The following is a 24,857-nucleotide window of genomic DNA, read 5'->3' as shown; positions in this document are numbered from 1 at the left end:
CTCTCATATGCCCTTCCTGTGGTTTTATTCCTGCTATCATTGTAACTGATCTTAGTACTCCAGACACTGTATATATGTGTATTGGAATTAGGGAAGGGAAAGGGAATACCAGTATTGAGAGACAAAGGATAAAAAGACAAGAGAATATTTGCCTTTTTCTAAAAATCAGGGCGATAGCTGGGAGTTGGTGGCTCATGCCTATAACTCTTGCTACTCAGGAGGCTGAGATTTGAGGATCATGGCTCAAAACCAGTCTGGAAAGGAAAGTTTATGAGACTCCTATGTCCAATTAACCATCAAAAAGCCAGAAGTGGAGCTGCAACTCATATGGTAGAGCACTAGCCTTGAGCAAACAAAGTGCAGGAACAGTACCCAGGCCCTGAGTCCAAGCTTCAGGACCAGAACAAAAAAACAAAAACAAACAAAAGTTAACAGGGTGATCTACATAACCATAATTTACCATCAGACTTAGGAAGTAAATTTGATTCATATATCCCTGAAACTCTATTCAAGTTTCAACAATTGTTTCTTTAAAGTAACAAAATCTAGTTTAGAATCACAGTGTTGCATTAGATTTTATGTCAGTTTAGTTTCCTTCAATCTGAAACAGTTCATTTCTCTTTCACTTGTATGACTATGGCACTTTGAAGATTATATGTTGTTTATTTTGTGGACTCTCTGATCTTGTCTGACATTTCCTCATAATTATATTCAGCTTATACATGGTTAGCAGGAAACTCACAGCAAAGATGTTATGTTCTCATGACATCTTATCAGGTGGCATGAGATTTAAGTTTTAGATCTGTCCCAGAAAATCTGCTAGACTGTTCCACTCCAAAGTACTTTGGATGTATAAAGAATTTTGAGGGCAGGTGCTTCCAGACTGTGTAAACTTTTCAATTATTCATTCACTTTTTATGTCACTGGCTTATGTATTTATATGGGATGGCTTATACTTTCCCATTTTATTTAATGCTTGTATATTGTTTACTACTCTGGCAACTGCATGAAAACTTAGCCTGTGGATTTTTCTGCTTGGTCTTCCTCCTGTGTTGCTGTTATTTTGATGGTTCTTTTCCCTGGTATTTTTGTTGGTTTTTTGAGGACAACTATTTTGTTTTGATTTTCATCATAGCATTTCATATTCTGTTACTGGCAAGTAACAAGCAAGCAAAAGGCCCGGTAAGACTGAAATATTGCAATGTTTGAAATTACCAAAGGACTTCCAAAATGAATAGTTCTTGTCCTTGATGCGCAAATGTACTTCTCAGGATGAACTACTTCTTTGTCTTAGGAAACATTTATCTATGTTAAGACCTTGGTTTTATTGTAAATGTAAAGAAATTAAATAATTATATGTCCTTATATAGCACTTACTGTATACTAAGACAATGTTCTGGGCACTTTGCATTCATAAATCATCTGATACTCAGAGCCATTCCATAAAGCAGCTACTATTATCAACTTCATTTAACAGGGGGATGCACTGGAGGCACTGGGAATTTCCAATGACTTGTCTGGGTATCCAAGATGGTAGAATAGGTTCATATGCCCAACACTTGCCTCGTCCTCTATAAAGATGATCCAAATAAGCAAATGTATTTGAGTTGAGCAGCAGTGGGAGAACACTGGAAATCAGCAAGGGAGAGTCTGGAATACTGTTATGACTCAGAGACCCAAAATAACAACATTATAACAAAACCAGAATACTCCCAAGTATGGCTCCACAGTGAAGTGGAGGGGAGGCTTCCCTTCACAGGCAATCCAAACTACTATAGGTTACATAATCCTCATAAGATGGCAGCCCACTTAGGTAAATAATCTGAAATCTACAGAGTTCCTCACTTTGATAAAGTATCTTATGCCATGTCCTAGTGAGCCCTCAAAGTGCTCTAGGCCAGGAGTCATCCTGTCACTAAGCTAGTCTCTGCATTTGGGCTGTTTTAGGGGTCACACACTCCTATATTCTCATCTCTGGGAATCTACAGACATTGTACTGCATTGATTTGAGAGGCAATTGCCCTGAGAGCTCAACTTGACACTACAGAGTAACTGGGACCTAAGCCAGGTCTGTGTCCTGCATTATAGAGGAAAGGTGTTAAAATATGAATGTATAAGCCAGGTATAACCCTTGAGAACAAGGATTCTACAGCACGTGCCCTCTGAGACCAAGGGTATAGCCAGCCAAGTGTGGACTCTGACCAATGCCAGGATTGAAAGCAAGCACTCATGTGCTTTTATGTAATAAATCTCCTTTCTCTGCCCTTCAAAAATAAGACAAAACACAAACAAATCACAACAATCTACTTCTGGGGCGGCCAGTGACAGAGGCCCTGACTAGTAGAGGAATGAATATCAATGTGCTTAAAGGTCCCTGTATCAATGTGAATGAGGAAATTCCCAACATTCATTTCTAACACCACTGTCATTATGGGAGCAGCCACCCATTTAACGTGTCACCCCACTGTTGTCTGTTATCACCCTTATTTGAATCACTTGAACATCCCTACTCTTCTTGGCATGTAGAAACAGTTCTCCAACACTACCATTGCTTGGTAAGCCCAAAGTCATTAATCACAAACAAAGAAGCTGTAGTCTCCATGCTAGGCAAGGGAGATTACATGTATTCCGGATGGAAATAACACCTACATTGCATAACAATTGGCATCCCAAGACACATCATCAGGAGAAAGATGATTAACTCACAAACTTCCTAGTGGTACCAGATCCCCCAAGTGTGGAAATTTCTATAAGGTAATGTGAGGGTTCCACAAGAATATAATAATTGTTTACAGCAGATCCAAAGAAATTGATATGAGTGGAAATGCCTGATGATGAACTGCAAAGAGCTACTTTAAACTCAGTGAGATTCATGATAATATAGATAAACAGTTAAATGAATTCCAAAGGCAATGCAGGCTATGAAAGAGACATCCATCCACCAAAGAGATGTGATTTTGAAAAAGAAACAAACAGAAATCTTGGAAATAAATAGCTCCTAAATCAAATGAAAAACATAGTTGAAAGTCTCAAAAACAGGAACAGACCAAGTGGAAGAAAGAATATCAAAACTTGAAGCCAGGGGCTGGGGATATGGCCTAGTGGCAAGAGTGCTTGCCTTCTATACATGAGGCCCTGGGTTTGATTCCCCAGCACCACATACACAGAAAATGGCCAGAAGTGGCGCTGTGGCTCAAGTGGCAAAGTGCTAGCCTTGAGCAAGAAGAAGCCAGGGACAGTGCTCAGGCCCTGAGTCCAAGCCCCAGGAATGGACAAAAAAAAACAAAAACAAAAACTTGAAGCCAGGTCTTTTGAAATATCCTATGCAGACAAAAGTATATGAAAAGAGCATTTGAGATCTTTAGGATACTATGCTATGAGCAAAGAATCCTATTTTTGTAGTATGCCGAGAGATTAAAAAAATACATATACACCTATTACCAACTCACTTTTTATAAAAGTGTCAAAAAAGTACTCTGGAGAAGGGACGGCCTCTTTAATAAGTAGTGTTGGGGAAACTGGATAGCTAGAAGAAGAGTCAAATTTGACACCTACTTCTTACCCTGTACAAAAATCAGCTCAAGATGGATTGAAGGCAGAAGACCAGAAACTCTGAAAATACCAGACCAAAGTATAGGTGTAACACTTGATATAGGCAATGATTTTCTGGACAGTCCCTCAAAACACAGAAAACAAAAGCAAACCAATGCAATAGCAATACTTACAAAATCATGTGGTGGTTGCGGGGTGGAGGATGGGGAATGGAGAAGGGGAGGGTGGTAGAAAAATGAGGGAGGAAGTAACAAGTTGGAGAAGAAATGTATGTACTGCCTTATATATGAAACTATAACTCCTCTGTACATCACTTTTGTTGGGGACTGTTTTGGTCTTGGTGGAGGAAGGGCACCAAGAGCGAGATGCTGCCCTTCCCCCAGCCCTGGGACAATGGGAGGGAGTCCCTCCCACCTTTCAGCCTCATTGGGAAAAGAAGCCCTCCCCCCCGCCCCCCCGTGCCCCCCCCCCTTGGGAGGCGAACATGTGCATGCCACCATGATAGTTGCCCAGCCCAGAAAGGAAGTTCCAGGACCACTTGAGTGGCAGCACAGTCAGCCAATCAGGCAGCCACCCCAAGTCCTTCCCCTTCCGCCTTTGTCATCATAATAAATTTCTCTGGCCCGCTCTCGGAGGGCTGAGATGCATTTCACCATCGAAGCGTGTCCCTGATGCCTTCTTTACGACCCTGCTCCTGGTAACATGTGAGGGGACTGGGGGGAGGGGAGGCTTCAGCAACCTTTCCTCAACTTAGCGCAAGTCCACGAGAGCAAGCCTTGGCCTTCTGCCGGCGGAAGGCAAGGCCGAGTGCTCTTTCATAGATTTTAGGGTTCAAGCATTCTCCCCGGGAGATCGGGGAGAAAGGGATCGTCCAGATCCCGACAACTTTAACAATAAAGAAATTTAAAAAAGAAAACCTAAGAACAATTTTCAAAACACCACAATGAGCAAATGGATTAGCAAATGGATTTATAAAGTTTCTACATAGCAAAGGAAATGATAACAGAGAGAAGAGACAACCTACAGAATGGGAGAAAACATCTGCCAACTATTTATCTGACACAGGATTAATATCAAGAATACATGAAGAACTGAAAAAAACTTAGCAGAAAACAAGTAGTCCAAATTAAAAAATAGACAAATGATTTGAATCAACACTTCTCAAAGAAAAAAAGATGGTCAATAACGATGCAAAAATGCTCAACATAATTAGCTGTCAGGGAAACATAAAACACAGTTTTGTTTAACTTACCCCAGGTAAAATGACTGTCACAAAAAAACAACAACCAAACCCAAACAACATAATCAGGGCTGGGAATGTGGCTTAGCGGTAGAGTGCTTGCCTAGCACACATGAAGCCCTGGGTTCGATTCCTTAGCGCCACATACACAGAAAAAGCCAGAAGTGGCTCTGTGGCTCAAGTGGTAGAGTGCCAGCCTTAAGCAAAAAGAAGCCACGGACAGTGCTCAGGCCCTGAGTCCCAAGCCCCAGGGCTGGAAACAAACAAACAACAACAAAAAAATCCATAATCATACTGGAGATGATGTGGAGAAAAAAAGGAATATTTTGGGGTTGTTTTGTGGTGCTAGGGATGGAGTCCAGGGCCTTGCACACGCTAGACAAGTGCTCTGTCACAAAGATATACCCACAATCATTTAATATACTGGGAGTGTGAACATAAATTAGTATGACATCATGTAGATCAGTACAGAAATTCCTGAAAAATGTAAAAATGGACTTCCACAGGATCTAGCTATTCCCAATTTGTGCCCATAACCAAATGAAATTATATCAGAGATACTTTCATTCTCCTGTTTATTGTAACATTGGCCATAATGTGTAAGATATGGAAATTAGCTTAGGTGCCATCAACCAATGAATAGATACCCCCCAAAAGGTGTATGAATATACACACACACACAATGATATTTGGTTCAGCCAAAAAGAATGGAGTCTTATCTGCAACAAAATGGATAAACTGCTGGGCATTTTATGAAGTAAAATAAGCCAGGCACAGACAGACAGCATGCATGTTCTCTCTCATATGGAGAAGCTGGAAAAAAGTGGGTATGTTTGGGAAAGCATATGCATTGGGGAAAGAAGGCCAATTGGATCAGTATGTCCTATTTATATGAACAGATTATTACACTGAGTTCCCATTAATATGTATAATATATGTTCATGTAAACCATTAAAAATTACTTTCCTTATGTCATTAGAAAGGGGAGGGGGACAGAATTCAATTTTAAGCTGGAAATCTTTATAACTAAGATGCTAGATAGACTGGTCTAGAGCAAAGATAGGCCTAGAATTTGGAGCAACTACCACCCGAACAGGGGCCCCTTTTAAGAGAGCAACTGAGGTTAAGGCAGGGAGCCTGCTGCTCGCCAAGGATGCAATGAGATGCTGAAAGCTGGAACTGCTAAGGGTCAGAATGAGCTTGGGTGTGTGGCTCTGAGAGCAGCCACACCTAATAGCCTAGCAGCATGTCTTTAGTGCAAGCAACAGCCAGTAGTTTACAGTCTGTTTTTCAAGGGATTTCCTTTTTCCTCGTCAAATTCTTGGAAGTTAATCATGAGTTATCTTTTTTTTAAATAGAGTTAAGGAAGAATTAGTCCCTAAATAATAATCAGCAAAGATTGCTTTCTGTAAAAAAATAATCAAAAGGCAAAGTGGGAGAGTGGGCCAAGTGTCCATGGCTGATGTGTATAATCCTATTTACTAAGGAGACTGAAATCCAAAAATGGAGCATCGAAGCTAGCCAGGCAGACAAATCTGAGAAATGTTTACCTCCAATTAACTAGCAAAATGTCAGAAACGGCTCAAGTTCTAGAGTGCCACACTTGAGCATAAAACCGGGGAATGGCACAAAAACTCAAAATAAAAAGGCAAAAGATCATGATTTTAGGAGCCAGTCACTTGCTCTCAAAGTCTATACCTTTGATTCTGTTTAAGGAACCCACTGACACCCAAGGCGCTGGTCATGCCAGGCTGTGTCTTGTCCTTCCATGAAAACTTTGATTTCAGAGCTGGGACCCAGGACACCTGCCAACTGTTTCCTTTATAATCATTTTTAGTATAGTACATATCAAGTTGTTGACTGATAAAGAAAGCAAAGTGAGCTTTCCATCTCAATGTAACAAAGAAACAAAGTAGGGAAAAAAATGCAACGTGTTCTTGGGTGTAATGTCTCTTCTACAGACTCATTGTCACAGAAGTACTGTGGACCATTAATGGGACACGTGACAGGTGGCAAAAAGTCAAAGCAAAGCTATGTGAGACCACCAAAAGCCAAACACCAAAAAGAGAGGGAAAGAAAGCAGTCGCAGGTAGTACACTCACCTTCCAACCCAGCTGGTTTAAAGGAGTCCTCCAAGCAGGAACTGGAAGAATAGTGCCAGTCAAGTTCATCCTGACTCATCATATTTCTACATGGACTTCCAGATGTGTTTAATGCTGAGACCAATTTGCACCACGAGCATGCACAAAGCCAGCTGCCTTGCTGCATGAGCATGGCAGACTCGGAAGACTAGGAAAGCAGGGCTGCCGTTCTAAGGGTTTTGTCTGTTTTTGCTGGTTTCCCGATTCAAGAGCCACAAGACAAGACTCAGTCCTATACAGTCATCTGGGGTTGTGGCCCCCGTCACTGGTCCTTCACTACTCCCTAATTTTTCCTGCACTCTGGGAGGCTATTCTGGGTAGCTGGGAATGTTGTGCAGAATGTAATTACCACAAGCCAGCCAGAAATCTGGACTTTAGGCCATGCAGGAGATGATAGCTAACTGGTCCTGAGACCCAACGTGCAATTAGAGCAATTCTTCTGTCATTGTTAATCACTCCGATTTATGTTTTGAAAGGAAACCAAAATGATGAATATAATGATTATTTCTGGTTTTGCTTCCCCCTTTCTTCCTCCTAAAAAACTGGCAATAGCACTAAAGTCAAATTAAACATCTGTTTGAAAAATAAGCCCGAGTGCCAATGACAGCTGCCTTGGACTTACAAATGCACCACAGCTGTCAAACTCTAAATTAACAATGATTTCCATTTATGAACAGCAGAGAACTGAGTCATAAAGGAGCTTTTTCTCCTTTGTTTTCCTGGCTTGCAGGGGCTGTTAAACGTGAACTGTTAGGAAAATACCCAAGGAAAAATGGAGCTGAAATCAGCCTACAATATTGAATCACGGAGGGTGTGGGGACATTCTTTTTGTGTAATCTCATTCTTGCCTGACTTGAGGCTGGGGATTCTATATAGCAAGCAGGCTTGCAGCGATGCAAATAATTGCTGGGCAATTCTTTGAGTAGTAACTGAGGATGAATAGTGATGGAGCTGGTGATTATAGATGGAGAGATGTCATCTTCCACAGTGCTGAGGGCCAAATTAAATTGCATCTCCAGTGGGCTTCTGCTCTTGCTTTCTCCGGAGGAAAGTAACAGATGCTCAGGTATATGACTGTGACACTCACTCTGGTCATACACAAATGTAAAAGATCTAATCAAAATATCTCAGTGATGAAATAAAATATGCCAAGCTGTTCCACACCTACTTTATGTCTATGAAGGGCAAAGTCTGGCCATATGCTGCATAGTGATAGTTCCATTAATAACAGACCACAATTAAGTCAGTGGCTGTGAAATTATAGTGCTATCGAAGGTGGGTGCCAGTAGCTATAATCCTAGCTAGTCAGGAGTCTGAGATCTGGAGAACTGTGGTTTGGAGGTAGCTTGGGCAGAAAAGTCTGTGAAATGCCAACCTAGAGATGTGGTGTAAGTTTACTGTGATGTAAGTTTACTGTACAATGTTCAGACAGTGACAAATCCCAAACAAGTCAGTTCTCAGGACACATCTATTGCCAAATGACACTGCAGGTCACTTTTGCCTCAGTCATCACTGCCTTTCCTAGGGATGGTGTGACACTGTGTATCTTTCCTGTTTTAAGAAAATGGATTGTAGGTATGACCACATTCTGGTATTTTTTTTCACTGTTGCCATTTTTATCCTTCTCATGTTCAAGTGTGTGTGTGTGTGTGTGTGTGTGTGTGTGTGTGTGTGCACACCAGTCCTGGAGCTTGAACTCAGGGCCTTCCATTATTGCTTAGCTTTTTCTGCTCAAGGGTGGCACCCTACCACTTGAAACATGCCTCTACTTTTTCATGTCAAAATGTTTGCAGAAATAAACCAACTTTAGGCCATCATGCAATGGAATATACTCATCTATATAAAGGAATATAGCTGGCTTTCCAGAGGTTCCATATCCAGATTCAGCCCCAAATACTTTTCTAAAAATGCATCTTTACTGACCATGTACATACCGACCTAGCACTAAACACAGTGTAACAACTATTTACATAGAATTTGCATCACATTAGGCACTAGAAAGTAATCTAGTGATGATGTAAAGCATATGGGAGAATGTGATGACTACACCATTGCATATGAAGGGCTTGAGAATCTTACACTGTGCTATCCATGAGGAGACTGGTTCCAGTTCTGCTTCCCTATACCTGGAAACTGGTGTATAACTGGGGTGTGCCACGTGCTCATGCTCTTGCATGCCTCTCAAGTTGCAGTCAGCCCCTAGAGGTCAGTATGATGTTGGCGATGTCCACAGATCACACCTTCAGTTTCCCCACTGCTTAGTTTGCTGCTGTGTCTGGAGCTGCTGAGACTCAGGTGGCCCCAACTTCTTAGTTAGCTCTTTCCAATTTCTTTCCCTCGGGGCTAGATCCTGCACCTGGGATCCCAGCTTCTGAATGAAACTGTTGACCTTGTACTTCCTCCCTGGAATCATGCCACAGCTGGCCTTCCAGAAGCTTCTTGCATCTGGATTGAACCTGTTATATGGTGGGTCCTAGGGATCTGAGGCTTCATGAACCAAACCTGTTGCCATGGCATTGATCTTTCCAACTGTTCCTCTGAGAACTAGCCTCATTGGTTGGATCCAGGCTTCCCCATCCCCTCCCACTCCCCTTTTTTGTTTTTTTTTTAAACAGTGTATTGTTCAATAATTCAGGTGGCTCTTGAGTTTGCTGTACAGCCCAGCCTGGCCTTGAACTTGCAATTCCTTTGCCTAGGTCTCCCAAGTGCTGGAATTATAGGCACCTGCCACCATATTCACATTCCCTAACCCTTTTTCTCCTGACTCTTTGCTCTCGACTTGGTGAGTGTTACTGAGGGCCCAGTCTGCCTCAAGTGAAGCCACCCTGACAAAGAACCTGTGGTGCTCCTCAGTGGTTAACGCAGAAACATCATAGAATAAGCTTTACTCTAGCATGTCAGATGCTCCTAACCCTGCCATTTTCCTCTGAATCTCCCTCCAAGTCATCCCATATGTGTTTTCCATGCGTTCTGTGAAGCTACAAAATAATATTAATGCTAGAAAATTCCTTGTCACTAACTTTTTGCACCAGCAAGCCATTCTCTTTCCAGTTGCCTGGGGGCTTCTTTTCCTTCCTCTTTTTTTTTCTGTCTACCTGCCTACGTTTTCTTTCTTTCTTCCTTCCCTCCCTTCCTTCTTCTCTTTCTTTTACTCTCTTTCTTTCTTCTCTCAGACATATTAGGACTAAATTCAAGGCTTTGAGCTTGCTAAACAACTATTTTACCATTTGAACCATGCCCTAGACCTTTGCTTTATAATTTGGTTTTCAGATAGTCTTGCTTTAACCTAGGCTGGTATGGTACTACTATCCTTGTATTTCTGCCTCCCAAGTAGCTGGGCTACAGACATGTGTTATTGTAAGAAGAATTCTGCCCTACTCCTACAGACCAACTGAGGCAGACAGTGAAAGAGTACAAGGAGGGTAGCCAATCTCAGTCAGCATAGCTTATAGTGGTGACAAGTTAACAACTTGGAGTCATGAAGAAATGTTTAAGTCCCAAGACATTGCTTAATTACCCTGAACATAAAATCTCTAAACCTTAGTTTTCTCATCAACAAAATGGGAATTAGTACCACAATGAACACCTGGGGTTTTTATAAAGCATAACGTAAGGCATATACCTAGTGCTTGGCAGTAAGTGTAAGCCTCGTGTGCCATCGTTTAATTAATATATTGGGTACTGTTGATAGTGCAGAAGCTGAGGAAGAAGCTCAGTGGCAAAACATTTGCCTGCCTTGTTCAAGGCCTGGAGTTCAATGCCTAGCATTGAAAAATGCTTCTTGCTGTTATTAGGGTTGATATGACAAGCTGCTATAGACTGAATGGCTAAGAAAATACCAGGAAATTTATTTCTCACAGTTCTGGAGACCAGGATGCCCCAAATCAAGGCATGTACAGATTTTGTATGTTCCTAGTTTATAGATGACTGCATTGGGGTGGGGGTGGGGGTCTTGAACTCAGAGCCTGGGAACTGTCCTTGAGCTTTTTCACTCAAGGCTAATGCTCTACCACTTTGAGCCACAGCACCACTTCTGGTTTTCAGGTTAATTGGAGATAAGTCTCATAGACTTTCCTGCCTAGGCTGTCTTTGAACCTTGATCCTCAGACCTCAGCCTCCTGAGTAGTTAGGATTATGGGCATGAACCACTAGCATCCAGGTGATGACTATGTTTTTATAAACATCCATAGAGAAGAACAGAGAGAAGGAACAGGTTCTCATCTCCTCTTAACAGGGAACTAACACCTTTCAGGAAGGCTCCACCCTCATGATCTAATCACCCATCAAAGGCTATCTCCTCATACTATCACATGGGGGATTAGGTTTTCATTGAATTAGGTGGAGAAAGAGGGGAGGGGCACATGGACATTCAGACCATCGGAGGTGTCTCTATGTAGCTCCTCATGTAGCTCCTCTCAGTCCAACTCCTGACTATCCACTGTTGCCCTGACTGGCTACACTCCACTGCAGGTAGGTGACACCATGCGTTTCTTCCTATCCAAGAGCTTCCATGGTGCTGCATCAAGTGTTCAGAAACTACTGAACACTCATTTGGAGGCAAGTTAGGAACATTAAGGCTTGTAGAGCTGCTCTGATCAGTGGAGGATGGCCAGCAAGGCACAGTACCTCCCCACACCAGGCACATCCTGACCCTCACATCACAAAGCTTCCCTAGAGGCCCCAGTGGGACCAAGCAGCAGCAGTTGCCTATAGAAATGCCAAGTCAATAACCGTTAACTGAATTGCTACCCTCACCCCTTACACCTGCTCCCTGACATGGATCCCTAGTGAACTTCCTGGGCTGTGTGAGACCTCAGGCCAAGAATCCACAATGTCTGAGTTCCTCGCAGCGGCATATCCATCAGAACTAGGAGCAGTAAAACTTTTTCACAAAGGGCCAGATAAGAAATATTTTAGGCTTAGCAGGCCATATGGTGTCTGTTGCAACTTTTTAATTCTGCTGCTGTATTGTGAAAGTAGCCCTCAACAATCTGTAAATGAAGGAATGTGGCTGTGTTCCAACAGAACGTTATTTATGAAGAAACCGGTGGGTTGGCTTTGGCCCATGGGCTGTGCTTTGCCAGTCCCTGCATTAGAGCAGCAACAATCCCATGCCTTCTTGACGCTCACAGTCCTGCAAAGGCTGGAAGAGTTCCTCAAAATGAGGTTGCAAAGGTGGCTGGAGTCGAGGTGAGCATGTAGCTAAGCCTAGTATATTTGGGATCCTAGGCTTGACTGCAAGTATCACAAAGTAGCTGGAGCAAAGAAAACTCAGGAGGAGCCTAGAATACTATACTAAGGAATTTTGACTTCATTCTTTGGCCATGGGGAACAGAAAATGAGTTCTCAGATCTCATAGTGGCTACAGCTTGGAATAGGTTATTTCATTGGCAAGAAATGAGTTACCCTTTAAACACACACACACACACACACACACACACACACACAGTTTTTGTGAAACCCAGTCCTGCCAGAGGGCTGCCTCCTCTCCCTCCTGTGGCAAGCCAAGTGATGTTGCCATTACTGTTTCCAATCCTCGGTTGCATAGATGGGGCCAGAGTCTCTCCTCTGATGCCCTTGACACCAGATGTGTTTTGGAATTCAGACTATTTCTGAATTTCAGGAAGAGAATATAGTGCACATCCTATGTATTTTTTAACACCCCCATCAGGGTGGGATGGGTATCTCACAACCAAACACATTAATATTTACACTAAAAGACCATCAAGTCAGTCTAGGATGGATTGAGGCCCTAATGAATAATGAAAAAGCTTTAGATTTTCAAGCCTTTGGATTTCAGAATTGCAGATGAGAGACTGTGCACGCGATTTGTGTTGTTCATGTCACACCAGACTGTGACAACGTCCAAGACAGCCTCTGTGTCCTCAGAACTGCATACAGGAGGGGATCAACAAATGTTGTCAAAGGAATGAGGAAGAAAGGCTGCAGAACAGGAGTCAGGTTGGAGGACTGAGAAGCTGGCCAGAGACTGTTCAAAGCTGGAGAGACATACATGCTCCAGTCAGGATCCTAAACTTCTTCCTAAAATGATACAAAGCCGTGTGCAAGCTTGTGAGGTAAGTGAGAATTCTGCTGCAAGTAAGGACGGCAAGTCTTGTATCAGTGAGGAAAAGATCAGAGGCCAAGGAGTGGGAGTGACCAATTAGGAGGTCCTCACAACAATAATGCAAGATGTGTGTGTGGAAACAGCAACCAATTTAAAATAAGCGACAGAGGAGACAGTTACATGTCCAACTGCCAAGATCTGGCCGCTAATGATGTTGAAGGAAAGGAAGGTGTCAGAGATCAACTTGACCCTGCCACACCATTCTGAGCTGCTGGAATGTAAGATCTCAGGCGTGGAACACAGACGTTTCTGTTTGAAACTGGAATATGCCACCTACTCTATGACCTTGGGCATCTTACTTCTCTGTCCCTTTACTTCCTCCTTAGTTTCTACTTGGCTTCATCTTTACAGATGGCTATAAAGATGAAATAAGAATTTGTAATGGGTTTAGGCTACTATTACTGCTATAATCAATCACTGTTTCTTGTATTTGAATTCCCAAATGGCTCGCTAAATAACTATGTCCTCATGAGACTCCCCCACATGTTAGATCCTTCTGTGGAGGCAGCAGGTAGCTCAGAAATCTCCCCAAAGATGACAAAGGCATGGAAAGAGAAGATCACTTCAGGAGACAAAACTTGACAGCCTCCTGAGGACAGGACTTCCTGGAGGGATCTATAAATGTCTACTCCACTCACTGTAACTGTAATGGCTTGCAGCACTCAGTATACCATGGGAACCTTTATACACTCAGCTATTCATGACAGGGAAAAGGCTTTAAAGTGGGCTACCTGGAAAGCCCGTCATTTAGAAATATGCAAATCTTTGCTTCCAAATGGATGTCAGGTTTACCAAAATCCAAGTATAGAATAGTAATGGTGATAGATGTATTCTGGCCCTCCCAGACTGCTTGGGCAAAAGAACAAAGCTAACCAGGTGGAGTTCAGAGCTGTCATCTAAAGACATTGAGCAGACGGCAGCTAATTTTACCTGAAATATTAGCTTGCCTTCTTACAGTAACACTGCCCAAACCTCAAAACGCATGCTCCTTTTCACAAGACAGGGCTCTGCAATGCACCCAGCAGCTCCTTTTTTACCTGTTCTCAACTTGGCCGCCATAGTTAATCATCCTTCCCAGTTCATCATTCTACCATTTAATAGCCACTAATAGTTCCTTGCTGCTCTTGAATCAAGTTCAATCTCTTCATGTTGATATCAGAAGATGTTCATGATTTAGCAACAGAATTTAGCCCCTAGAGACCTTCTAATTTCAGTGAACCTGTCCACATCAGGCATGTTTATCCTCACCTCAAGCTCTCACTTCAGCCGTAACTCTGTCCACTTCCTTTACCTGGAATAACCTCTTTCCTTTCATCCACTTATCCAAACACTACTGCTGCCTTCAAGATAGAAATGCTGACTTTCCCAAGAAGTGCTGAATATTCCATTCCTTACTCATCTCTCTAAATTCTAACCATGCTTAATTTGTCCCTTGTTCATTTCTGTCTTGGGTTTGCTAATTTTTGTACACATATTGTTACTTATACCACAACCAAACTGAAAGTGTCTTAAAAGTTGAGAAATTATGAACACTCTACTCTGAGTGTTTTTCAATGCCAGATTTAGACTTTGGGCATCTGGAAGATACACATCAAATACTGGTTGGTTGGTTTGTTCCCTAACCACTACCTTTCACAAGAAAAAGATGATGATTTTCTTGGCTAAAAGATATTCTTCAACTTGATTAAATGTATCAATTTTAAACTCAACCAACTACATATAAAGCTATATAATATAGTGTATTCCCAATAAAATCAAGGATATGAATGAATATCATTATCTAATTTTATAGCACCACTAATGTAATGCCACACAATAAACTAGAACATAAAAAGGAAACAAAATATATGTATATTCATTATTTTTAGATACAATCATTTATACTAACAATCCCAAAAGAATAAAAGAATAAGCTACTCAAAATACTAAGAGTTCAGCATTATCTGGATTAAAACTCCACTACAGAAGTCAATAGTTTCTCTAAATAAGTGACTAGAAAGTTATGACAGGAAGAAATGATCCTATTCATAAAACAACAAAACTATAAACTACTCATGTGGAAAAAGCCTCACAAGAATCTGAAACCTAAAGAAAGAAAGATAGCAAAACTCTATATGAACCAACACAAAAGGCCCAAATACATTTTTGATCAGAAAACGTATGATAGGAACACTGAATTTTCTTACAGCAAACTACAAATTCATTGCAACATAATTCAAAACTCCAATAGAAATGGATTTAACAAGCTTACTCTATAATTCACCTGGAATTATCAATCCGATTGAGTGCCAATGAGCCTTCTGAACTAGAAGATTAATGAGTGATGACTTGTCAAAGTGTCAAATTAGGCTATAAAATGGTGAACGAGTTGTATAAAAATTCTGATTTAGAGGAAGTAGCATTCTAAGTCAATGGGATATACTGTTTAGTAATTGGGTCTGGGAAAAGTTCCTCTTCATTTTGGGGGAAAGAAATGGATTCAGATTTCCCATCTGTGATGCTGTCCTCATTTTGCTTCTCCACATAGCTGCTTACCTTCGGGCCTGTGGACTGCTCAGAAGGCTCCATGATTCTCAGGAATGACCACAGGGAAGAAGAGAAAGGGAATAGGCAGGGTCCCTCTGGGCTTGCCTTAGGTAGTTGCTTCCCTAAACCAAAGGTCTCAAATCCTACCAAGGGGGTGGATTTTACTCCATCCTCTCCATGTCCTCCCCTTGCCCCTTCAGGTGTGGTTGGGATATTGGGATAAGATGCCCCCCCCCCCACTGGCATCTTGCCCCTAACATTATAAGTGGAATCTTCATTCACCTTCCCTTAGTATGCCATCTATTTTCTGTTGTGACTTACTGATACAATATCACTCTCAAAATTAAGTTAAATTTGAACATTAAAGACAAACTTACTTTACTTGGGCATATATTTATAATTTGGGTGTAAGAGGATACTAATGATGATTAGGAGTACTGAGGGTTGAACTCAAAGCCTTGCACATGCTAGGGAAGTGTTCTACCCCTTGAACTATGCCCTCAGTCATTTTATTTTTATAGAGACAAAGCCTGGACTGGCCTCAAACTCACAAATCCTCCAACTTCTATTCCCCAAGTACCTGCAAGTACAAGCACGCACCATTACACACACACAGTTGAAAAATTGTTTTTGACCAGATACAAATCAGAATTTGAAAGGGGAGGGATGATACACTTGATTAATTCAAAGTTTCAAATGTTCAAATAAATACTGATGATCACAGCTGAAAGAATGCTGGAGATAAATATTTGAAGTTTATGATAAAGTGCTATTATTGGGATGATACATTTTATATTTATATAAACATATTGATATCCAGGTGCTGATGGCTCATGCCTGTAATCCTAGCTACTCAGGAGGCTAAGATCTGAGGCTTGTGGTTCAAAGCCAGCCAAAGCAGGAAAGTCTGTGAGACATTTATCTCCAGCTAACCACCAGAAAACCGGAAGTGGTGCTGAGCACCACCTTGAGCAAAGAATTCAAGGACAGCACTCAGGTCCTGAGTTCAAGACCAAAGAGCAACAAAAATTTTTTTTAAAACCACAAAACATGTTTATAAAACTTGTTTTAAAATATAGTTATACTATATATTTTGAATATAAAATATGTGAAATCAGTTTTAAAGGACTTATTAGAAATATGGAAAAGAATATGAATGTACTCTAACAGGAGGAATAAAACAAATGAAATAATATATGAAAAATCCCTAATATACAAAAAGATTCATAATATACTAGTAATTAGGAAAATATAAATTAAGATACTACTTAAATACATATGTAGTAATGTAAGATACTATTAAATGGAAAGATCTTTAAGACTGATAATATCAAAGGGCCACGAACAAGATATAGGTTCTCTTGTTCACAGTTATGGAGAATGCTTAAATTGGCGAAGTTTGGGCAGAAAATTTGGTGGTATCTATAGAAATTATAAATGCATAGTTCCATTTTTTGGCATTTACTGTGGATGAAATCTTGCATGTACTAGGATGTTACTCACAGCATTATTTTTAACAGCAAAAAGCAAACAAACCAAAACTAGAAACAAGCCATGTGCCAGTGGCTCATGTCTGTAAGTCCTAGCTACTTTGGAGTCTGAGATCAGGAAGATGGCAATTCGAGCAGCCTCTGCAGAAATTTTTGTGTGCCTTTCCAACCCATAGTGGGGTACAGTGAGGTAGGCCTCTTACCCTAAGCTACATGGGAGGCTAGGTGGGGAGGAGCGTAGTTTTAGGCCAGCTCATGCCTAGAAAGGCTTAGGCCAGAAAAGCCAGGCTTGGTAGCATCCATCTGTGATCCCAGCAATGATGGGAAACCTAAAGTAGGCAGACTGTGGATCAGGCATGTCTGCTGGAGCTGTGGCTCAGTGGTAGATTCCATCCTTGCAAGCATGAGGCACTGAGTTCAAAACCCTCCGGTACCCCACACACCACCACCACTACCACCGCCACCACTACCACCACTGCTGCTGCCTTGGAATAAAAATCTAAATGTTGGCTAACTGTGAAATAACAGCAAATCCCAGGATATCTCTATACTGATTGGTACATATCTCTAGTATGGGTTTATGGTTTTTTGTTGTTAGGAAAAAAATTATTCAAATTCTGGATAATATACACACCTTGATACCATTTGTGAAAACCTAGAATTACAGAAATGAAACTATGCTTTCAAGTCTACCTGCACGAATATAAATACTATAGATAAAAGTTTAACGCATACACACCAAATTGATATCTATTGCTGCCTTTGTTCAGGAAACTAGGACTTCCTGGGAGGAGATGCCAGAGAGTTCTCCCTTTCTCTGTAATCAATATTTTTCTGTATTTCATTCCTTTTTGTATCATTCAAAATTACCTATCACTGTATTTACATCTTACTTATAAAATTACCATTTGTTTAATGAAAAGCTGTAGCTTAATTCCTTCAGGGAAAAACATGAGAGAAGATCAAAGGCTTTGGAGTTAAATGATCATGTGACTTCAAGTCTGCTGTCGAAGGCCCTGGGGGCTGTCTCCTCTTGTGTTTTTTGGGAGTAGTTTGCTGTGAAGATCAGATTAGCCAAAGCCCGAGTGCTGGGCATGTAGCTCAGCTCCTGGCATATGGAAAGATTGCTTTTTTTTTTTCTTTTTTTCTATGTGACCTATGAGAACGCCAAGGCTGAGAACATACCTTGGCTGCTTGGATGTCTGGACAAATGGGAGCTCAGTTACATTTGCTGAAGGACAGAATGAACAAACCACATATGTTAATTGTTAATGAATAAACATATGTTCCCATATGTTGACTGTTAGTGGGTAAACAAGAGATGCCTTTCTGGATTCCCCCTAGAAAGATCAAATACTTCTGGTTTGTGCGAACTTAATAAATGAAAGAAAACCAAAGATGAAGGCCAGATGGATAAGGGCTCTTAGAACACCCATTGTAAAGATCTGAGGTTTTGAAACTATCTTCTTTAGGGCTCCAGGCTCTGTATTGTAATCCGTCTATCATGTGTTAGGGATTTGGGTCCTAGAAAGCCAAGCTGGAAATCTAGTCTCTGGGCCAGAAGACTTAATACACACACAGTCAATGGTCAGGCCACATCTGACAAGAACAATAGAACTCTTACCTCCAGCCTCAGCATCAATCAGTACAGAACAATCAGAAATTGTTCACTGACTGTCAAGTCTCTACTCCCCCACCACCCTAGCCTTCCCTTACTTTTAACTCAGGACTAACAAAAGACAAATATTCCCTGCATACTAATCACATAGTATGTCCTACTACTTAGCCTGCCTTCAGCTTCTCTGTGCCAATAACTCCCATCACAGTAGCCCTGAAGCCATTCTTTTTTGTCCCTCCAAGGCTTTCCCTCTCCAATGCCTGCCTTTGAGTCTCTGCCAAACACAAGCAGACACCCTTGCTACATAAGCAAGCTCTGAACACACAGCCTATTTTCAGGGTCTTACTCATTTCCCCAAGGCTAGCTCTCACATTTCAACTAGGTATGAGATACATTCTCAATATCACATTTATAGATATAATTTTGTTTTTTAAAGTTCTCTAACTTCATTAAAAAAAGAATCACCACTGTAGATCAATGACAAGAACCAAAATGTCTCAAGAAATCTGGGAAAGGATACTCAGCTTGCATTAAACCAAGAAATAAACAATGCCTATGCAGAAAGCAGTACTGTACTATGAGGCCAAAGACAGGGCTGCATCATAGGCAGGTGCTTCCAGAGACCTCTGTGGGGCTTCACCCTGTAAGCCAGGCAGAGGTGAAATCTAGAAAATGCAGGGACTGGAGGGTGTAAGTGGGAGGTTTTCTTGGGTTAGATTATCAACAGTTTCTAACAGTTCTAAGTCTATTGAGATGTCCACATTTGGAAAGTGAACCAAATCCAGAAACAAAAACTTAGAAGAAAGGAAGGGGCTACAGTTATAAAACATAAAGTATATTCTACAAAATTAATAAAATTAAGGGAATGCATAGGGTTGGAAGGGGTAGGGAAAAAGGATGAGAGGGGTGATGTTGATCAAGATTCATTGCATTCATACACTACTTCACTGAAAAGCAACTCTTTTGTATAACTACTTAAAAAAAGAACTTAGTGGTTTGGGGGTTTGTTTTGTTGTTTTGTTTCTAAAGTAAGTTGGTTGGGGTGATCCCAGGCATCATTTCCATGAAAAAAAAAAAACCCCAAACATCAGCTTTACAGATAAGTAACAGCTTTACAGCCAGTTAACTTGGTGGAACCCAGAAACAGATTTCTTTGTTGGTAGAACTTGGCCAAATCCTTGATGTGAGCCAGGCAAAGGTAAGAGACAATATCCAGAGGCTGAGTTCAAGTTCTGGTATCTGAACACACAAAAAAACCCAACAACAACTAAAAAACAAACCCTTCTATGCTAATAAGTATTACAAAACTACAAGATAGGTATTCAATGTGCAGCATTTGATAAACTTATTAGAGCACAGAAATTGTTTTCCTTCCCATCTGTTTGTATCTTCCAGAACATCATTTTGTAACCTACAGTTTAGAGATACAGACTTAAGACAGTATTGCTTTTGAGAAGAAAATAATTTTAGCTGGTCAATACTTCCTGCCCCCTATACTAACTCAGGGACAGAAGGGTTGGAAGGCCAGCTTGTGAAGTGTGCGTGTGTGTGTGTGTGTGGGGGGGTTATTCTAATGGGCAAGAAAGAATATAGAACCATAAATAAAGCAGAGCCCGAGGCTAATGAAGATTACATTTGGGTCTCGAAACAGCGTAAGCACAGTTGAACTATTCTAGTTTTTGGGATTCTAACAGAAAGTGTTAAATTCCAGATGGAGAAGTCAAAAAATTTTCATTTGCTAAGCAATTTTTTTCTTAACTAGCTGTAATATCATTCTCTCTAGTAAGACGCAAGGTGGCCAGGAGAATCATGGTGTGGCAAAACCAGATCTAAGCAAATGATTCTTTCTGTACTACTGCAGTAGTGATGGCCCAGGGTGCCATTTTAGGATAGAGCCATCCGAAGGCAGAGGGAGAAAGCAACATCTCAGATGCCCCAACAAAGCCATGTCTCTTTCTGAACCCCAGCATGGAACGGTGGCTATAGGCAGGAAAGGAGCGCCAGTCATGTTTCCTTACTTTAGAATCACGCAGCCTGTCCCTGCCGGTGGTGCGATCCAAAACACCTGGATTCGTGTCCTTCTCCGCGGGGTGCTTTCAGTGACAGCCACAGGGCAGTTACTCATAAACTGGGTTTCTTCTTCATCGATAATCTAGGGAGAGTTAGTAGGAAAGAAACACATTAAAACACCATGTTCCTTTGGAGGGCCCCCAAATTCCCAAATGGACACTTGGTTCATTCTATTTTGCCTCCTGTCATTTCGAATTAGCAGATTTACAGCCCTAGGTCCCCAAATAATGCCTGACAGAGTCCCAGCCAAGGCTGGTGGAATTCACTTATTGTGAGGACGAAGATTTGCACATCTGGGGCCAGGGCTGGGGCCGGCACTTTCCGGAACCAGCCACTAGGTGACGATCTTGCTCATTTCACAGAAGGACTCGTGTCCACTTCAGGGAAGGAAGGGGATGGCGGATGGATACACCAAAGCAAACACTGGATTCTGTACTTTATTCAACTATAGTAGTATACCTTCAACGTTAAAGTGTAAAAGAAAAACTTCTTGTAGAAGAAGCATAGGAAAGTATGTCTCCCAGTTTCATAGAATTTTTTTACCCGTGTGGTGTCTATTTACTGTACACTAAGACAGAATGGAGATGACTAATCTGTATTCTTCCAAATCACCATTTCTTAGGGCTCTACTCACAACAGGGGAGTTTTATATTCTGCAGGGTTAATTCAGCCAGTCTTCTAACCAGCTCTGGTACTTGCCCAACTCCCTACTAGAATTATAGCCTAGAAGGATTTTCTGGGGAAGCCATCAACATGCAATTTAAGTGTCAACTCTAAATGGCAAGTAATAACTGTGTGTCAGGAACAGCACATAGAACATAAGTAGAAAACATCTAGCATGTGCTAGGCTCTAAGCTTTGCATGATTTATTCATCAAAATTTCAAGTTCATTCTTAAGGGAGTATTATGCCCACACTTTGTATTTTGTGCTGGTTCTGAGGCTTGAACTTTGGGGTCCTCACGCTCTCGCTTAACTTTTTTGCTCAAGGCTAGTGCTTCACTACTTGAGCCACACCTCCACGTCTGATCTTTTGCTGGAAAGAAGAGTCTCTTGGATTTGTCTGCCTGAGCTGGCTTCGAACTACCATTCTCAAATCTCAGTCTTCTTAAATAGTTAAGATTACAAGTGTCAGCCACTGGTTTTTAAATTTTGATTTTTGTTTTGTTCTGATTTTGGCCCTTGAACAAAGGGCCTGGGCAGTGTCCCAGAGCTCTTGCTGCTCAAGATTAGCTCTCTTGTCGCTTGAGCCATGGCTCCAATTCCAGCTTTTTGGTGGTTAAATGAATATAAGAATCTCACAAACTTTCCTACCTTTGAATTTTGATGCTGTCTCCAAAGTAGCTAGAATTACAGGCATGAGCCATCAGCATCTGTCTTCCTTTACAAGATAGTAAGCAAAAACTGTCACTAACTAGGTTCCTTAGTCTATTACATAATTTCATCACTGGGCAAGGCAAAGGCAATGTTTTATTACATCTTATTTATCTCTATAGTCTTTATCCTAATTCCATTAGTATCCAGTTCAAAAAAATTAACATACATCCTTCTGAGTACACATGTATCTAAAATTTCTAGATTCTTTGTTTTAATGCTCATTTCATTCAATTTTATGCATCTGAACTATGTCAGTGTTACTATCATATTGATTTCACTAACTGCAACTCAATTGTTCTGCGGAGTAGCTACACCTCGCTTTGATTCTGTCAGTTATACACAAGTGATCCTAGCTTCCCCAGAAGGATATGGGGATTCAATACTATCTTATTTGGGCATCATTTTATAAGGATGCCAGGTTTTCCCTTGTTTGAATTCCCTACTCAGAATCTCTACCAGTAGATTTTATTGTCTTTTTTTTCCTGATTATTAGATTTTTCAATATTTCAAAACAAATATCCCATCATTTTCTACAAATCTTTAATCACTCAGAGATTTATCTTTAGAATATTTCATTTAGCATAAACATCATTCATATAGTGGAATCAATCATTTTCTCTCCCTTGGCTTTCCCTTTTATATTAAAGGGGGGAGAAAACCCCTGAGATTGTATAGGCATTTCTCTAATATTTTCTTCTATTAGTTTTATAATTTTACCTTTTATACTTAAGTCTTTATTCCATTTTGACATTTTTAATATGAGGGAATAGGGATCCATCCATACTGTGAGCTACTTTAAAAATTACTAAATTTCATTTTTAGAGCAGATTTAGCTTTAGAGCAAAATTGAACTGACAGTACAGAGAGGTTCTACATACTACCAAACATCCATACCAATCATGTGTAATGATTCATATCTATCATCCTAGCTACTTGGGAGGCAGAAATCTGATGTGGTTCATAGCCAATGTGGGCAAATAGAGTTCATGGGACTCCTTGACAAATGGCTGGGTACAGTGAGGTATATGTTTGTGCGTGTGATACCCAGTGATGTGAAAAAGCTCATATAGGAGGATGGCAGTCCCTGGCTGGCTTGGACATACAGTGAGGCTCTGTCTTGCAAATAACTAAAGCAGAAAGGGGGTGGAGGCATGCGTCCATCGTACAGAGCTTGCCTAGCAAGCTTAAGGCACCAAGTTCAAACCCCAGTACCATCAAATCCATACATTTCACACCAGAGTGGTTCATTTGGGACAATCAATAAACCTACGCTGGCATATTAATATCACTCTAGGTTTACAGTCTACTTTAGGTCTCCCTTGTGGTGCTGTGTCCCTGTTATGTCATACAGAATAGTTTCACTGCCTTAACAATCCTCTGTGCTCTATTAAGATTCTGTCTCCATAGTGTGTCTTCTCCAGAATGTCAGCTTAAAATCAATATTTAGTTTTTGACCAAACATTGACATGTTTACTTAGCAATATGATTTAAGTTTCCACAATGTATTTTTTCATATTTTAATTGTTCATTTCTTTTTAGCAATGAAAAATACTCCATTTTCTGTATACCATAGTGTGGGTCCTCCTTATGGACTGAAGGATATCCTGGTTGCTTCCAAACTTGGGCAATTGTGAATAAAGCTGCTACAAGCACCAGTGTACAAACTTCTGTAGGGACATGAATTTTTAATTCACTTGGGTAAATACTAAGGAGCCTAGGTACTGGATCAAATGGTAAAGAACTGTCAGACTGTTGTCCCATACTATTTTGCACCCATATCAGCAATGAATGAATGTTCTTGTTGATCACTGCATCTGATGCTCGTAACGTGGGTTTTGGTCAGTCTAACAAGCAAGCAGTGGTATTGGAATAATTTACATTTCCCCAAATATGTATAATGCTAATATCCTTTCATATGATTACTTGGTAAGGTTTTTCAGGTCTTTTGCTCCTTTTAAACTCGATAGTTTAGAAAGTTTTCAGATTAACAGTTCTTTATATATTTTTGAATAATAATTTTCTAAATCAGATACATCTTTTGCCAATATTTCCTTACAGTTCTGGGGTTGTGTTCTCATTCTCTTCATATTGTCTTTCAGATGAGATAGGGCGTGTTCAGGGTGGTATGGCTGTAGACTTGATATTGTCTTTCAGGGAGAAGTTTTAAAATTTAAATGCAACCCACCATCAATGAATTCTTTCATGGATCACATCTTTGATGGTGGTATACTGAAAGTGTCACTGCCATGCCAAACAAACATAGGTTTTCATCAACCTCATTTTCTAGGTGTTGTAGCTCTGCATTTTACATTTAGGCCTGTGGTCCTTTTTGAGATGTTTTTGTGAAGGATGTCTAGCTGGTTTCTTTTTTGCATGTAGAAGTCCATTTGTTCCAGCACCATTTATTAAAAAAACTATCTTTGTTCCATTCGAGTGCTTCTGCTCCTTTGTCAAAGATGTGCTATCGAAGACTGTTTCTAGGATCTCTATTCTCCTCCACTCATCTGTTTAACTATCACTGCTTTGCTTGAAGTCAGTGTCACTCCTCCAACTTCAAGGCTGACTTGGCTATTCTAAGATTTTCGACTCTATATAGAAACTTTAGAACAGGACTTTCAGCAAAGTAACTTGCTACAATTTGGTTTGGGATTTCATTAAATCCTGTGGGTCAAGATGGGGAAAACAAACATTTTGGGGGGCTTTTCTATCCATGAACTC

At 40.8% G+C, this 24,857-nt stretch overlaps 1 protein-coding gene across 1 annotated transcript in view; it reads right to left on the bottom strand.

Moving 5' to 3' along the window:
• The window catches only part of Spon1 (spondin 1), a 265,529-nt gene that overhangs the window by 174,456 nt on the left and 66,216 nt on the right, over window positions 1–24,857 (bottom strand). Inside the window, exon 3 of the mRNA XM_048361093.1 lies at window positions 20,713–20,846. Coding sequence (XP_048217050.1) covers window positions 20,713–20,846 — 134 coding nt within the window. The remainder of the gene's footprint in view (window positions 1–20,712; window positions 20,847–24,857) is intronic.

The sequence above is a fragment of the Perognathus longimembris genome, chromosome 13, assembly GCF_023159225.1.
Source record: "Perognathus longimembris pacificus isolate PPM17 chromosome 13, ASM2315922v1, whole genome shotgun sequence".
Lineage (NCBI taxonomy): Eukaryota > Metazoa > Chordata > Mammalia > Rodentia > Heteromyidae > Perognathus > Perognathus longimembris.
This window is presented reverse-complemented; position numbering and strand designations above follow the sequence as displayed.